Source organism: Hippocampus bargibanti, linkage group LG03 (assembly GCF_051943395.1).
Source record: "Hippocampus bargibanti isolate YZ-2025 linkage group LG03, ASM5194339v1, whole genome shotgun sequence".
NCBI lineage: Eukaryota > Metazoa > Chordata > Actinopteri > Syngnathiformes > Syngnathidae > Hippocampus > Hippocampus bargibanti.
In genome coordinates, this window is record NC_142736.1 from 10,876,396 (window position 1) to 10,894,492 (window position 18,097).

An 18,097-nucleotide genomic window follows, 5' to 3' on the forward strand; every position below is an offset into this window, starting at 1 on the left:
CACAGAATATTTTGAATGATTCCACTTCAAAAAAGAACTGTAAATACGGTATTATTCATGACTGGAGGATTTCAAACATCCCATGAGCATCATTCATTCGATGTGTGTTTTGTGGTTTTGGTACTTTGGAGCTGCACGTCGCTTTTGCGAAAAAATAAATCTTCTAACCGTTGTACTAAATTCATCCTGTCTACTTCGACGAAGGCGGAAGTAGACGCCGAAACATGTCAGGTAATTGAACACCTACACTGTCTGTAAGTAAAGAATCTGCTTTAAATTATAAATCTTCTAATTCTTGTCAATCAACACAAAGTCCTTTCCCGGGTCATGCTTTTTAAATGGGTAGTTTAGATTTGGCCCCGTTGTATTCAAAGCATTTGTCGTTAATTTACTGGTGCATAGAAGTCGAGGGATACATTACAGTATGAATCTAATCTTAAAACACTCCTCTCCGAATATTGGGGTGCATATGATATTACCTCTCATCTTAAACCATATCCATCATCAGAATCAGAAAAACTTTATTCGTCCCACAATGGGGAAATTTGCAGTCCACAGCAGCAATTAGAAAGGGGGATGGGGCAGGGTAGGGAGAAAGCATAGAAAACAAGATACTAAGCAGAGTAAAATAAAAAATGTCAACTATATACTGTAAATGTGCAAAACCGTTTCATAAAAAAACTGTACACAGTGAAAGTATCAAGAAAGTCATATTGATATATGTAGCTGTATTGCATTATATTAATAAACAGAACATCCATCCATCAATTTTCCGAACTGCTTATTCCTCATTAGGGTCATAGGGTACTGGAGCATATTCCAGCCGTCTTTGGGCACGAGGGGGGGGGGAGAAGTAAATTGGTTGCCAGCCAATCGCAGGGCACACAAAGACAAATAACACTCACACCGAGGGACAATTTGTAGTGTTCAATCCGCCTGCCATGCAAGTTTTTGGAATGTGGGAGGAAACCGGAGGACCCGGAGAAAACCCACGCGGGCCCGGGGAGAACTTACAAACTCCACACAAGGTGGCCGCAGTAGGACGCAAACCGGCAACCTCTGCACTGTGAAGCCGTCGTGCTAACCACTCGACTACCGGGCCGCCTCATAAAACAATAAATATAATTCATAATGCTTCAGTGGTATTAGTGTTTCTGAGCTTTACAATGTCGGGATAGAATTAAATGCCATAAAAGTCATACTTCTTTGTTTCCTTGGAAAGAGGTCATATCTGGTAAGAGGGGAGGGTTATAGCCACTGTGACTGATTTTTCTGAAAGCCACTTAAAAACTTTGCATCGATATGTTCCATTCAACAAGCGAATCAAGCCTCTGAAGATGGAGGACACTGAATCGCTGTTGCGACCCCTAGAGGGGAAAAGACGAAAGGAAAAGAAGAAGTTCAATTTTAAAAAGTTCATCAAGGTACGATTAAAAAAAGTACAGAAGTATGATTTATTACTTTTTTTAAAAAAAGTACAGAAGTATGATTTATTATGATTTATTTTTTTGATCAGTTCACTGGTTCACTTATCCTTTTTTGGCCTAAAACACAGTCAGGCAAACACACAACATAAACGTTCTCTGTCGCTTCCTGTATGGTATTAGATTTCACTGATGTGCTTTTTAGACACCCCGGGTGCCTGTCAACGGAGGAGTTCCTGTTGTACAGATCAAATTGTCCCCTGAGGTAGAACTCAAAGTGGGGAGTGAGTGGAGAGTCAACACATGCCGGTGTTGTCTTTTCCAGGCACAGGAAGGACTCAGTCAATATTGTACCGGAATACATACATACATGTATGCATATGGCACTTTGCAAAATTCTTTGGCATTTATATATATATATATATATATATATATATATATATATATATATATATATATATATATATATATATATATATATATATATATATATACGTAAATGTTGATGTCACTGCTTGTTTTACATATTTTTTTCTTTATTTACATCCAAACCACTAACGGGCATGCACTTGTTGTGACACATTTATTTGGAAAGAACACAACACTGTTCTATTTCGTGTAGTAAGTGCGTGTGTGTGTGTTTGTCTACGTGAGTTATTGACAAATATGTTATTTATTTGCTTCCGGTTAATTTCTGTAGATGTACATTCTTCTGCTGCTAGATAACAAAACGAGAAGTAGAAGCCATCACGTGGATAAAATCACAGAATATTTTGAATGATTCCACTTCAAAAAAGAACTGTAAATACGGTATTATTCATGACTGGAGGATTTCAAACATCCCATGAGCATCATTCATTCGATGTGTGTTTTGTGGTTTTGGTACTTTGGAGCTGCACGTCGCTTTTGCGAAGGGGGCGTTTATAATGTGACGTCATCACGCAGTTGGCGGGACTGGGGACGTCGGTTTGTTATTTTCAACGAAACGCGGGAGATTCGGTGGGCGAAGATCACAACACTGAGTCGTCTTCCGGTTGTGAGTTGAAAATTGTACGTTGTAAATGTATCACAAAGCATGCGTAGGCTCGGTTTTAACATCACCTAGAACGGTTTTATGTGTAATGACTGCTCGCGTGTTTTTGTGTTCGTCGTGTTTCTCTGCTAGCTTACCTCAGAAGCAACAGTGGTGATGCTTACCAAATGTTGATGGAGAGTAACATGTAGAATACTGTACAAAAAGTCTGCCAACATTTGATTATTTTGCTCCTGTTCTATTTAGTTCGCTGATCGAAAATGCCTTGTGAAAGGAAGCCGATGCGCTATGGGCATTCAGAGGGACACACCGAAGTCTGCTTCGATGACACTGGAAAGTATGTCAATTTGATTCGTATTTAATATGCTATTCTTTCTGATTATGTGTAATTTACGGTACATGACGATGTTATCGGCACTATCCATATGTATTTATTATTGTTACTTGTTATTTAAACAATAGCGTTATTTTATAATAATAATAATAATAACATAATACCATTGTAACGTAATAATAACGTCACAATATTGAACAATAATGTTATTTTATTGTATTATTATTTGAAATTGTGGCGTTGCACAACTGTTTCCCGATGCATATTTTAACAACTACACTTAATTGGAGAAAATGCAGCACATTTTACGCAAGAAAAAGTATAATATCAATCCTCACACTTTAAGTTTTTGTCTCAATGCCAGAAAGTTTTATCAACACACCATCAAACAAATGCACATAACAGATGTGTTTATTTTGTTGCTCTGTTTCAATTTGTACCACTTTGACTTCAGTCCTCTGCTGCATTAATAAAAGATCCACGTTTACATCCCCAGATTCATAGTAACCTGCGGGCATGATGGAGATGTTCGCCTATGGGAAAATCTGGATGATGACGATCCAAGGTTCATCACCGTTGGCGAAAAAGCTTATTCTTTGGCACTCAAGGTTGATCATTTTTAGAAATGAGTTTTTTTAATTTGTGGAAAAAAACGTAATTGTGTTTTATTTTTATTAAACAATTGATGTGTTCACCTTCCACATGCTCTGTGTTCAGAATGGCAAGCTCGTGACGGCAAGCTCCAGTAACACGGTTCAGCTTCATACGTTTCCGGATGGTGAGCCGGATGGTATCCTTACTCGGTTCACAACCAACGCCACACACGTAACATTCAACACTAGTGGATCCAAAGTCGCTGCTGGCTCCAGGTATGAAAACAAACTTCTTTTTCACACAATTTCAGAACATTGACTCTTTCGAGGTCTGTTTAAAACTGTCATCAATGCGCATAAGCATGTTCCTCATTTTTGAACCGTGTCATTAATTAATTTTATGTGAGAGAAGAGGATGCACAAAACCGGGATAGATGGAGTACATTGATTTGCTGTGGTGACCCCTGAGGGGAAAAGCCGAAAGGAAAAGAAGAAGTCATTAATTAATTTTCTGTGTGTGTGTGTGTGTGTGTGTGTGTGTGTGTGTGTGTGTGTGTGTATATATATATATATATATATATATATATATATATATATATATATATATATATATATATATATATATATATATATATATATATATATATATATATAAAAGATATAAGATATAAGATTTAGAATACTACCTATCCTTATAGATTTATCTCTGGTAGGTTGTCCGTTTCTACAGCCTTGTTCACACTACGTCTCCCAAATCCTGTTAGCATCATACGTACCATTCATCCAAACTTAGTTTATGTATGAAAAGCAAAATAGAATGAACTACTGTACTTTAATATTTTTTCCAAAGTATGCTATATCCATACTACACGCAGAGGTGGAGAGAAATGTAATTCAAATCAGCTGCATCTTGAGTTCAGGGGGTCTGGTCATTCAAAGTGGGTATCAGACCTGCGTCTGCGTCATTCACACAACAACTAACGTCATAAAGACATTTGCTCAAAGCAATGCTATTTTTATCAGCCTTTTCCATCGCTATATCTGTCTCATGTGTTGGCCGAATTGGACCGTAACTCGGCAACATAATAACTTACATGGTGTAAAGTTGTGTCAATTTTTCATGTTCAAATGATAGTTACGTTTGTTATTCACAATCACTTCACTATTCCAGTTGAGTTACTCATTTTAGTAACGCATTGTATTTACCTGTAGTGTGAGCACGGCCTTTTGTTGTTCTTCGTGATTGACTGCTGATGATGAGAAGAGTCACAATGTGACACTGACCAGCTTAAGTGGTCCAGAAAATGAATATGAGGTTGTTATTCTAATGTGAAAAATATACTATTATGGTTGACTACACTGATTCCGCATGTTAAGAGTCTCATTAATGTCAATTGTGCATGTGGTGCCAAGCTTCTGCAACTGTGTTGAAGAATAGAGATAATTTTTAGTTTTGCTGTCACTGCACTTGCTCAGCAGTGACATACAATATTTCGATCTTCTTTTTGTGTGTGTTGAATCACATGTGAGTGTATCCAGCTGATTGTCCATATTCCGTTCTCAGCCTTCCCCCTGGAAATATTCAGGAGAACCAGATCTGAAAAAAGTACAAATGTCACTTTTATTTTGTCAAGCCTGTTTGGTGGCTCGAAAAGGAAATCATTCATGTCACATTAGTTGAATTCAGTTTCGAGCGTCTGATGACTCACCAGGAAATGACGTTTTTATGTTGAAAATTATTCTTCTGGTACAAAATAACCCTCACTTATTGATGTGCTTGAATCACATTTCCCGGACACAGACAGAATAGCACATAGATCGGTATATGATGAGCTCTGATTGGAGATGTCTGCCTGCTGTCACAATTGATTTGCGCAGAGCACGGGTTTTTATTGATGCTGGCATTTTTACACTGGTATTGTTTTGATGCTATATCGATTTTAGGAAATGTAGTCATTTAAAGGACAACTGACGTCTCCGGACAAGTTGTGTCCATAATTTGAAAAATGGCTTCAAATGACTTCTACTGGGCGTATTTTAATAAGATTCCACCGCATATAGCTATATTTTAGGTTTTAAGACTCGCTCTGAATATTCAGGAAGTCTTGTTTTTGAGTTGGTGAAGAGTCCGTACGTGACGTCATGAAGGACCGCCCCCTGACGGAAAAAAGACACCGTACATGCTGTACATGTTTGGTCTGAGAACCGTGTTGCACCCAAAAGCCGCCAGAAGAGGGCATCCAAGCTCCATATAAGGAATTTGTCAGCCTGTGGAAGCGGTGGTGGCTACTGGAGGTCGCCATTTTGTGCGTCTTTTTTGGGTGAGATTTTCCCCCAATGTTGCCTCAAAATGGCACATATAATTCTTTAATCGATTGCAAACATGTATGCTTTGCTCATCAGGACTATTTGAATCATATTCATAACTGGATGTGTAACAAGAAAGCATATTCTCCCAATCTGAAGCCATTGTTTTGATTCACAAGCAATGCAAGACGTCTTGGCGTGATGTCACGAACTGGGGGCGGGAGTTTCTGAAAATGCCCAATTCGCAGCTCAATTTTTTGCAGATTTTGGACACTTTAAGTCATTTTTATTGGTGTTTTGCATTTGAATAAAAATATACTGCGTGTTTTGGGTATTTTAGATGCTATAAAACGTTTTTCTGATGTCAGTTAAAAAACAAAAAAGTGACATCGGTTGCCCTTTAACGCATTGGGCATCTCTTGAACACTGAACTTAGAAATTTTAACTGTTGACATGCATCTTTTTTGTGAAAACCGCATTGCCAGCAAGTTATGAGTCTGCACATCCTGATTTGTCATTTCTCTCCTTTCCGCAGTGACTTCTTGGTGAAAGTGGTCGAAGTGTCAGACAGCAGCCAACAGAAAACCCTTCGAGGCCATGAAGCCCCGGTTCTAAGTGTTACCTTTGACCCCAAAGGTGACTTTCTGGTGAGTACATTTATCCTACTGAGTGTATTTCATTTGCGTATAAATGGGAACAAAATATGAATTTATTATGATGGACATCACACAACAAAAATAGCCATCGGTTAGGAGATTGGGGGGCTTCTTGTGACTTAATTCGACGGGGCCAGAAATACTATAGACTGCCCGTTTGGGAAAAGTAATACATCACAAAACAGCTGATGGCCAACACACCCCCTGGTGCCCATCAAATTACCGAGTGGTGATGTCTAACACTCCAGGTGCTGGACGGCACCTCCCTTCCAACGTTGTTGGTATAACTACTCTTGAGAATGGGTCAGTAATGTGGCCTGGTCTGAACAGTTCCAGGTCCTATTAGGACACTTACTCAAAAAAGTGTGGATAGTCACCCTAATAATTAGATTTGAGTAAGAATCTGATTGCAATCACATTTAACTGCAGTCTGCATGCAGCCCAAAATAAGCTAAAGTTGTAAGTGAATTTTCCGATGGAAACATATGGACGAAATGAAAGCTGCATTACCAGAAGTTACACATTTATCAGAAAAAAAGTCATTTGAATGATGTTGGAATTGTACAAAAACTCCAGATGCCTCAATATTGCAGGAGTGCATCTGGGAGAAAAAGAACCGCTTGTGAGAGAGAAAAAACATGCGACTGAGCAAGTATATGGTAATTTCCAAAACGAACGAATATGTATTTATTGCAATTTTGTAATCTTCCTTCAAATGTTTGCTTTATTGAATAAAGCAAATGTTTGATTTGGAAAAAAAATATTTCGGTTTTTTTTTCCTTGGAAAAGTTGTCGGCCACCCGGGCAGAGACGTTCTGTGAGTTGTACGCCCGGCAAAAGTTGCACACACGCATTCGGGCAGACGTTATTTCAGACACTGAATATACACAAATGAAAAAAAAATTGCCCACCCTTCAAACACCATGGCGTCACCTCTGCCTAAATTGTACCAAAGTACCACAGTTATTTATAGAGTATGATTTGATTGTTTGAGCCACTTCTTTGTGTCTTTAATATTTGAATTTATGATGCTGTTTTACTCAACTGCGTACGATACTTAGCTTGGCTCTTCGGCTCCAGTTTGTGTGCATAAAGCACAGCCGTATCATCAATTTCTATCAACTGCTTCTTTCAACAGGCGTCTGCCAGCTGTGACGGCTCAGTCATTGTGTGGAATATTGAGGAGCAGGTACATGAAAGCCCAACACTTGTCCACATAATGTTGTTTCATTCTGTGCCTGGTCCGTCTGATTGGATTTTGTGCATCAATTCAGACTCAGGTGATCAGCTGGCCTGTTCTGCAGAAGATCAATGATGTCAGCAATGCAAAATCGTTGTGTCGCCTAGCCTGGCAACCTCGCACGGCCAAGGTTAAGAGAACAAAGTGTTTATTTTGTCTTGTTATTCATCTAATGACACACTGTATACACGTTGTTTGTCATTAGTTTTTGGCGGTTCCTGTGGATACCAAAGTTCATCTGTATGAGAGAGAGTCCTGGAATCATGTGACCACACTGTCTGATGATCTGCTTAATCAGGTGAATTTTGCGCAGCTTTTTTGTTTGTTTTATAGTCAGTAAAGAGCTGTCGTTAACAATACAGAGGGACCTTGGCTTACGAACTTAATTGGTTCCCAGACAGAGTGTGTAAGGCGAAAAGTGTGTATCCCGAAAATGTATTTCCCATAGGAAACCATTAAAATTAGAATAATGCGTTCCCAGGTCCCCATAAAACATCATTTTCTACTTTCTAATTTTCCAAACCTTAAAACTACACAAAATATACTTTATTTTATGTATAATAAATGTGCTATAGTATTATGATTAAAGAAATAAACTGTACTGTACAATAAAGTCATTTTATTTACCTTTGTGATTGTCATTAATGGCTTAATCGAATGGAGTGTCCGGTGTCCTCTTTGACAACATCCATAAACCTCCTCTTCGGTCTTCCTCTCGGTCTCCTGCCTGGCAGTTCAAGGCTCAGCGTCCTTCTCCCGATATAGTCACTCTCTATTCTCTGGACATGTCCAAACCATCTCAGTCTGGCCTCTCTGACTTTCTCTCCAAAGGCTCTAATATGAGTTGTCCCTCTAATGTACTTGTTCCTGATCCTATCCAACCTGGTCACTCCCAAAGCAAACCTCAACATCTTCAGCTCTGCTACCTCCAGCTCTGCTTCCTGTCTTTTCTTCAGTGGCACTGTCTCCAGTCCAAACATCATGGCTGGTCTCACCACTGTTTTATACAAGGAGCGTCATCTAATTTCCCCAAAATATTTTTACCTCCTCCCGCCTCATTTTTGTCAGTCCAAGAGGAATCCATCTACACTGAACCGTATTTATCTTGTAGACCAGGGGTCGGGAACTTTTTGACCAAGAGCCATAAAAGTAAAATATTTAGAAATGTTTTCCATATAGACACTCACAAACACTCACACACGTGATTTCAGCAAAATGTCAGAATGTATTATTTAAAATAACTTTGTGATAATACTCACCATTAATATGAATAGTTTTCCGTTCCTCGTGATTGGTTAAAAAAAATCCAGCCAAACGATCGAAAGTCAACTTGCTGGGTCCTGAGGCGAAGTTACTGCTAGCTCGCCTGCACACTGCTCATTAGCTTGCACGCTTGCTTTCTGCTGTCTCTCACAGAAGTATATTGATGCTAACGTTAGCATGGGACTTGTCAAAGTTCCACTGATATTCAACTGTTTCATTCATGGTATTGTTTCATTGCAAATTAGGATCACGGCAGAACCTTTTCTCTCCACAAAGGCAAATCCTTCGGTCCATTCAACCTGAAGTGTACGATTCTCGTCTTTTTTTTTTTTTTTTTTTTACTTGTCAGGCTTATTTAAAAGGGGGCGTTTACCTGTTTTGACATCAATGACCATAGGTCGGTATAATCCAATCAAAATTGCGCTTTCCGCCAACTGCCGCCCAAACAGGAAATGAACAGCGAAAAAGTGAGAATATGTATTGAGTTTTATCGGCGAGCCAGATGTAATCATCAAAAGAGCCATATATGGCTCGCGAGCCATAGGTTCCCGACACCTGCTGTAAACACTATTATTATGTGTAATTGTAATGAAAAATAATAGCAATAAACAACTTCGCATATTTTTTAAAGAATATATTATTATTAGAACTGTCCCGCTGGATGCTTAAAAAATCTATAAAAATGTTTACCTAGACGTTTTACTCCCTGTTCATGTTAAATAAAAAAGGTGTTCTTCAAAATTTTGACTTTATTTACTTTCAGCTTGTCAATGTGGCCGCATGGTCTCCATGTGGAAACTTCCTGGCAGCTGCCAGCGTGGGGGGATTCATATTAGTGTGGGACGTTGAAAGCAAGCTGTGCATTGAGAGGTATGTAATACATGCAACATTGAAATTGAATGAATCAGTATTTTAATAATGGATATTCTTTTCAACTCTTTCTTATTTGAAGCTATTTAGTAACAATGAAAGGTGACCGTTGGAGTTCTTTGGATCAATTTGCCTTGTCTGCTCCACAGGCAGAAGCATGAGAAGGGCTTCACAGTTTGCAGTTTAGCCTGGCACCCATCCGGCAATCAAATTGCTTACACAGACACTGAGGGCTGCCTGGGCCTGCTGGAGGGTTTCAGTGCATCCATGCCTACAACCAACACTCCCAAGGTAACGCTCTGTTGTGCTGAGCATTTGTTTCTAGACCCACCAAAAATAACACTACTGTGTTTAAATTCCATGCCAATGTTCTGCACCTACCTGTAATTGTCATACTTTTGCTTCGAGAGGCTCTGGAAGCTGTTGCGCTACCATAATTTCCATTATTTACCACAAGGTCTCCCATACATAAGGGAATGCAAATCTGAATTAAAATCAAATCAGTCTTCCTCAGTTCTTTGTGATGGAGGAGCCTTGGAGAGGAATAGGAAAATCTATCACATTTTTTTTATAATTGCCTGTAGAGGCCACAACAGTGCAAAACATGACATGGATTCTTTTAGGAGAGGTTTCAATGACTCACATTTCTTTTTCACAAGTCATGTAACCCACTAATACCTCAGGTTTACTCTGAATACAGCATCCAAAGGACGACCGACGTCTCCGGACAAGTTGTGTCCATAATTTGTAAAATGGCTTCAAATGACTTCTACTGAGCGTATTTTACAAAGATTCCACCGCATATAGCTATATTTTACGTTTTAAGACTCGCGCTGAATATTCCGGAAGTCTTGTTTTTGAGTTGGTGACGAGTCCTCACCCGACGTCACTGAAGGAACGCCCCTCAGCGAGAAAGGACGTACCTTGCATCACCTCAATGCATTTTGCAATACTTTGTTTGGTCTGAAAACTTTGTGTTGGTCTGTGTTGATAGCGAAATTACAAGGAAAACACATTAATAACGCGATGGTGAATCCTTATGTGTAGCACCGAGCATCTGTTTGATATTCACTGACAAAAATTGTAAGGAATTAATCAGCCCCTTTCCACGGAGGTTTGTCGCCCTGTTCTGCCTCTTTTCGGTGCTACATTTCCCCCCCAGATGACACACATTCGGTGCTACATTTCCCCCCTCAAAATGACACGGAATAAATTCTTTAATCGATTGCAAACATGTATGCTTTCTTCTTCAGAACTATTTAAATCATATTCATAACTGGATGAGTAACAAGAAAGCATATTCTCCGAATCTGAAGCCATTGTTTTGATTCTCGAGCAAGGCAAGACGTCTTGCCGTGACACCACGAACATGGGGGCGGAACCTTCTGAAACTGGCCACTCCCGGTTTCAAATTGAAGTACTTTTTAGACAGTTTAAGTCATTTTTATTGGTGTTTTGCATTTGACTAAAAATATCATACTGCATGTTTTGGGTATTTTAGACGCTATAAAACGTTTTTCTGATGTCAGTTAGGAAACAAAAAAGTGACGTCGGTTGTCCTTTAAAGCAACCTGTTATTAATTTTTCACTAATGTTTTCTTTATGCAACATTTAACTTGTTCTGGACATCCAACAGGTGCCTGCAAAAAAAGGAGAGAGAGGCTATGAAGATCTATTCGACGATGATGATAATGACCAGGTCATGGATGAAGGACTGAGTGATTCGAACTCCCCTATTAAGAAAGAAGTCAGTGGAGTCCATGCAGATGAGGACGACGATGAGGATTTTGTCATACCTGCAACAGGGCGGGTGAAGAACAGAGGAGCCATACTGGATGATGAAAATTCACTTGGTGAGTGTTTGGTACACACGCATGACAGCTCCAGTTTTAGAAGGTATCGGCAGCTTGGAACGCAGAACTGTAAACGGCGAGTAGTTGAGTAGTCGATACAAGTCACGCATCTAAAAAGGTTGGTCGCTAAGCACCCGCGATGTCAATGGTGAAATCAAATTGTATCGTGTGAGCCCATGACTCCTCTCTGGCAAGATATTTGCATTTTTTTCTCTCTTGACTGCGCAACATAACATGTAGCCATCAAACTGGCTGCCGTTGTTCGCAAAGTTAGACGACAGAGTCTTCTGACTGATAAATACATTGAGGTTACATCACCACCATAGGAGCAGAACTCTATTGTAGGCAGCGAACCCCCTCCTGTACTTCAGAATCTGAAAACCTTTATTCGTCCCACAATGGGGAAATTTGCAGTCCATAGCAATTCGAAAGGGGTTGGGGGGGTGAAAGGATAGAAAGCAAGATATTCTATATATTTAGATATTCTTCATGCAATACTATGATAATGCAAAAACACCTTTCGTTTTGTATAATATTACATGAACACCTTGGACTACAGCTTGTGTGAAGTACCATATTTTCCGGTGTATAAGGCGCACCCAAAAGCATTGATTTTCTTCAAAAGGTGACCCTGCACCTGATATGTGAAGTAATATTGAGCCACAACAGATCTCGCGACTACTGTCAGCAACCACCGGCTGCATTTCTCCCTGTAGAATAAGTAGTGCGCAACACCAGCCTCTACTACAGCGCCTTATCATGTGGCATCCCTTATATTTGGAAAACTTTTATGTATTCATATATTATATCTGGAAAACTTTTCACTCATCGAAGGTGCATCTTATACTCCGGTGTGCCTTATGCTCTGGAAAATACGGTACTTGTACATACATTTTGTTGTTTATTATTATTTCTGTAGCAGTCTCTAATTACAGTAAAGTCTCGTTATATCGATATTGGTTATATCGATAGTACTGCTTATTACGATACTATTTCCATGAACGCAAGGAGAAAATTTACATGCCGCAGGATCGGATATATCGATAGTCCAGTTATATCGATATTTTTTCCGACTCCCGAGAATATCGATATAACGAGACTTTACTGTATGTCACTTCACAGATTCCGGCTCATTAAAATTTGGTCGAACTAAATTTGGAGACGATGATGATGATGCTGACAGTGCTGTGATAACTGCTGCTCCTCTTCCCGCCACCTTGCGGCCTGTCTATGAAGGGCCACAACCAACACCACCCCAGAAAGCTTTTCAACCAGGCTCCACTCCAATCCATCTCACTCATCGCTTCATGGTTGGTAACGATGTTGCGTTTTGAACGATTCTTTAAAAGTTTTATTTTCTTAAAACAAGTTTCTGTTTTAACTTAACATAAATGTGTTTCTCGATGTTCTCTCTCTTTCTCTCGCTCTCTCTGTCTTTCTCTCTCTCTCAGATGTGGAACTCTGTCGGCACAGTGCGAGGCTACAATGATGAGCAGGATAATGCCATTGACGTGGAATTTCACGACACAGCTGTACACCACGCCATGCACCTTACTAACTCGCTGGGCCACACAATGACTGACATTTCCCAGGAGGCCGTGGTGCTGGCCTGCCCCAGCACAAATGAGCTTGCAAGGTATGCGCTACTTGATGTCCGGTGTCAGATGGTGTTTTTAAACTGCCAAGTGCAGCCTGGGGTAAGCCAAGTTATCTTTGGGCAAAGCACTCCAACAACTGTTAATTAACTGTTAATTTTATTTTTTTAATCCACCCATTGTGCAGTGCTTCTAAGGAATTGTGTGTTCCACTAAATCTTACCGTGTGGTGGTGGACCCAAGAAAGTCAGTGAAATAGCACAGAATGGCGTTTTAGGAATGTTGATTGCCAGATGAAAATGTATAGAATTAATAACAGATAGATTCTGCTCTGTCTCAACCAATTTGTCGTGAACACTTTCACCCTCAATTGGCCTTTGCCTCAGTTGTCGTTAAAAATGAACACTTACAAAAAACATTGGGATTGAAATCAGTGCATTGGTGTTCTGTTTCACTTCTTTAATCATCATTGGACACAAAGAGGCATTGAGTCATCCAAACTGCTAAAGCTAAGAACACTGCTACCAAACATACAGTACAACACCATTCATTCGCTTTTTTCCCTGTCCTTATCTGCGTTACGGAGGCAGCAGTCCAAGCAAGTAAGGCTCCACTTCCTTGTCACTAGAACCCTACTCTTTTTCCCAGCCTCATTGATTGTATAGGTGTGTAAGTAAATGTCCACTTGCTGTAATAGCAATTTACATGCAGTCTCTTTGCTCTCTTAGTAAAATACACTGCCTTCACTTCTCATCATGGGACACCAACAAGGAGTGGATGGTTGACTTGCCCCAGGGTGAGGATGCAAGGGCATTGTGTCTTGGTCAAGGCTGGGCGGCAGTCGCCACTAGCACACTCATCGTCAGGCTTTTCACCATTGGGGGAGTTCAGAGGGAAATCTTCAGTCTACCGGGACCTGTTGTTTGTATGGCGGGACATGGAGAGCAGTTGCTAATTGTATACCATCGAGGTGCGCGCACACACACGCCAACATGCACATACACATATAAAATACAGTGATACCTCGGTTTTTGACCATAATCCGTTTCAGAAACCTGTTCGAAAACCGATTTGTTCAAAAACCGAAACAGCACTTTCTATTAAAATCAATGTAAAAAATCTTAATCCGTTCAAAGTCTAGAAAACAACTTTTTCATCGCATAAACTGGATAAAAACTTAATACTAGAGGAGGTCATGTGTAAAATTCTATAAAAACAAACTTTTATTTTCACCAATTTTTAACATCAACATTAACATCTGTACATAAAAATCTCTCTATCTTTCTGCCACGGGGCGTGTTGGCACATATCCCAGCTGTCTTTGGGCAAACACAGGGCACACTAACTTTTCAAACCATCCTCTGCTTGCTTTAAAATCATACTATTCAGGAGATCTTAACCAAATATGTCAGCATTTTCGCAAAAATAAAACAACAACAATATTAACGCGTCAGTCACAATGAGACAATGAGGAAGACGTGACATCTAAGACATCACTCGTGTAGTCGAGTGATGCATTCTGAATCTTGTGGAATCTTCAGAATGCACTCAGTTTGGTTGAGAACCAAATTTCGGTTGTATACCGGGGCATAAAAAATATGACATTTTTAGTGGAAAACCGAATGGGATGAGAACCGAGACGTTCGAAAACCAAGGTTTGACTGTACCATATTTTCCTGTGTATAAGGTGCAACTAAAAGTCTTAATTTTCTTCAAAAGCACAGTTGAATATATGTTTCCATTTAAATCATCAGGGACAGGTTTCGATGGTGAGCAGGCCTTAGGCGTGCAGCTCCTGCAATTTGGCCGAAAGAGGAGGCAAATCATCAATGGCGAACCTCTCCCCATCTCTCAGAAATCCTACCTTAGCTGGCTCGGATTTACCGCTGAGGGTAATTATGACATTTGCTTGATTTTTTTTGAACAGATACTCTAAACAAATAATATACATTTTGGCATGAAATAAAGGGAAAGTTAAAAAAAAAAGTCAATAGAAAGGTATGCATATGTGGAACTGTCACGGCTTGACGTGGATTTACGTGGGACAGGAGATGTGAGACAATCTCTTTTGTCAATGTATGGTACGGCTTTGTGTTTGCTTTCAACATTTAGCTTGTAGCAGACGTCCACATTTCACCATGACGTCTCTGATCCACTGGTGAAAAGGACACTTTGACCGTCTCCTCTTTAATCTAGAACTGCTTCATGCAATAAAGAGGGTGCAGAAAGTGCTGAAGATTGAATGACTGTCTTTGTGTTGTCATATTATGTTATTTTTTTTGTTCTTTTGACTTCAAGATGGCGCCGCGAGAGTGGCTGCCTTTCCAGCAGCTCCTGTATTTTGTTGTTCTACATGCTTTCCTCTTCCTTCCATAACTTTGCTGCTGTGAAATGTACATTGGATAATTCAATCCAATCCATTAAACAATCAGGATGATGAGGTGCTGTAGGCTTCTTCAAGCTCTCAAACTCTCATTGGAGCAATTCAAAGCCGAGTATTTCAGCGATTGGGATGAAAATGACAAAGGCCAAATCTGAAATAATAGTCCTCAGTTGGAATAGGGTGAAATACTCTCTGGATTGTGGAAGGGATCTTACTCCAAATGAAGGAGTTTAAGTATCTCTCGGTCTTGTTTATGTGGCAGAGACATCAACAAGTGGATCGATGCATCGTCGGCTGTGATGTGAACTTTGTATCAGTTTGTCGTATGGTTGAAAGAGCTGAACCAATAGGTGAAGCTCTCGGTTTATTGGTCAATCTATGTCTCCAGTCTCACCCATGGTCAAGAACTATGCGTCGTGACCAAATGAATGAGATTCTGGGTACAAGCAGACGAAATGAGTTTTCTCCATAAGGTATGCTGGCTCTCCCTTTGAGATAAGATGAGAAGCTCGGTCATCCGAGATGGGCTAAAATTCGAGCTGTCTCATCTGGCTCCTCTCGATGTGGGGCAGATGCATCTGATTTGGATGCCTCCTGAATGCCTCCCTGGTGAGTTGTTCCGGGCATGTGTATTCACATTCAAAGCAAAGCGTCCATCGTGATTTGGCTGCAGGTGGCGGGTTTGCGCCTCCCCGCTTGTACACACCTGCTGCCAAACACCTCATTATGTCAACGGCTATTTAGGGGGATTCATTCGGTCGTTGGATCGTCAGTGAATTGACGTGCCTCGCTACTGCCATTGCCCAGGATAGAGTTTGTTCTGCTGCACATGTTATTGTGTGTCCCGGTCCGAGCCCCCCAAAGCCCACCCCTAGTATTCTCTATCTGGTCAGAATTGTTGCTTGGTGCACTTACATGTGCATGTACTTTGTAATCCGTTTGTGGAGTACGAGGGTTGGTTCTCCCCTTGACCCCCTACTCGCACTTTGGTTATCTTAATTTTGTCTTTCTCCTGGTCCACATTTGGGACCAGTGCCCTTAGTCTGTTGTTTTTGTTCGATTGGTACGGATACATGTCTTCATTAAACGGACATCTTAAACGGATCTACTGTCTCTGCCGCCTACTTTGTGGATCCAGCTAATTATTTCGTTCCAACGAGGCGATATTCTCTGCCTCGTTCGGAACGTGACATGGATAGAGATACAGTATTTACTGAGCAAATGTATGCCTTTATATTTTCCACTTCAGGATTTAAAAAATGTGCCTCCCGGTGTGACTTTCAGGTACACCATGTTATGTGGATTCTGAGGGTGTAGTACGAATGCTGAACCGCTCCCTCGGCTTCACTTGGACACCAGTTTGCAACACAAGAGACACGTGCAAAAGCAAATCAGACCACTACTGGGTAGTTGGAGTGCATGAGAACCCCCAGCAACTCAGGTGAGTCAATCACTGGCTAAATTATCTCAGTGGATACAAATATTATGGGTATGCATGGTTGAAACGTCTTTTGTTGGCTCAATCAATTAAATGGCAGCTGTCTATGGTCTCTGAGTAACACCTAATACCTTATCTGGTGACATGAGAGTCCCCATTACATTTTATTAGCATTTATTAGCAACAAACCCACACCAAAGGAAGCAAACACTATCTTGGCAGAAAAAGAAGGATCTATTATTAAATCTATCACACGAAATCATCTGAATTGTATTATTGCTTTGAAGCAACTTTGACAGTGATTTGTAAGACTTGTCAGGATTGCATCCTCACTTCTTGTTTGAGTAAGACCAAATAGTAATTGATGCAGGATCTGATCAGATTATTTTGCTGATTTCCAAATATATTTTCACCACGTCTACACACAATGTTAGTGCAATCAAATAAATCAAAATCTGATGTCTTTTTCAGGTGCATACCATGTAAAGGCTCAAGATACCCCCCCACGCTGCCCAGACCTGCTGTCGCCATCCTGCCTTTCAAATTGCCCCTATGTCAAACTACCACAGAAAAAGGACAGATGGAGGTAAACATACCAACATGATCTCTCACTCATGCAGTATTTTCTCCCTTTAATCTGCATCTCTTGGACAGAAATCACAACTCATTCACTGCCGAACATGCGCAAAAATGCGTCCACTCCAGTGCCATGGTTTTTGTAATTTTATTCAAATTCCAGGATATTGAATTTTAGGACTACATAAACATTCAATGCAATGTAAGAAACCTTAGACTGACTCTCTTATTTCTTCAGAAAAAAAGACTTAATTTCTAAATTATATGGGTCTGGAGTTATATGAGCTTGAAATGAGGGTCTTCTTCTTTTCATTTCGGCATTTCCTTCAGGGGTCGCCACAGCGAATCAATGTCCTCCATCTATCCCGGTTTTGTGCATCCTCTTCTCTCACACCAGCTACCTTCATGTCCTCTTTGACCACATCCATAAAACTCCTCTTCGGTCTTCCTCTCGGTCTCCTGCCTGGCAGTGCAAGGCTCAGCATCCTTCTCCCGATATAGCCACTATTGTCCCTCTAATGATCCTATCCAA

At 40.3% G+C, this 18,097-nt stretch overlaps 1 protein-coding gene across 6 annotated transcripts in view; it reads left to right on the forward strand.

Annotated features, from left to right (window-relative positions):
- Positions 1-235: 235 nt before the first annotated feature.
- The window catches only part of wdhd1 (WD repeat and HMG-box DNA binding protein 1), a 28,873-nt gene continuing 11,011 nt past the window's right edge, over positions 236-18,097 (forward strand). For 2 of the 6 annotated variants that reach the window (XM_088991935.1, XM_088991932.1), the window contains exons 1-18: positions 2,376-2,474; positions 2,704-2,794; positions 3,288-3,399; positions 3,509-3,660; positions 6,227-6,338; positions 7,486-7,536; positions 7,622-7,717; positions 7,793-7,885; positions 9,614-9,720; positions 9,870-10,011; positions 11,357-11,573; positions 12,696-12,883; positions 13,025-13,209; positions 13,759-13,770; positions 13,897-14,138; positions 14,923-15,060; positions 16,836-16,992; positions 17,461-17,575. In XM_088991935.1, coding sequence (XP_088848061.1) covers positions 2,718-2,794; positions 3,288-3,399; positions 3,509-3,660; positions 6,227-6,338; positions 7,486-7,536; positions 7,622-7,717; positions 7,793-7,885; positions 9,614-9,720; positions 9,870-10,011; positions 11,357-11,573; positions 12,696-12,883; positions 13,025-13,209; positions 13,759-13,770; positions 13,897-14,138; positions 14,923-15,060; positions 16,836-16,992; positions 17,461-17,575 — 2,196 coding nt within the window. In that variant the 5' untranslated portion in view covers positions 2,376-2,474; positions 2,704-2,717. Of the gene's footprint in view, positions 255-2,375; positions 2,475-2,703; positions 2,795-3,287; positions 3,400-3,508; positions 3,661-6,226; positions 6,339-7,485; positions 7,537-7,621; positions 7,718-7,792; positions 7,886-9,613; positions 9,721-9,869; positions 10,012-11,356; positions 11,574-12,695; positions 12,884-13,024; positions 13,210-13,758; positions 13,771-13,896; positions 14,139-14,922; positions 15,061-16,835; positions 16,993-17,460; positions 17,576-18,097 lie in introns of those variants that run through there. The other 4 variants (XM_088991936.1, XM_088991937.1, XM_088991934.1 and 1 more) reach the window with 3 other exon arrangements.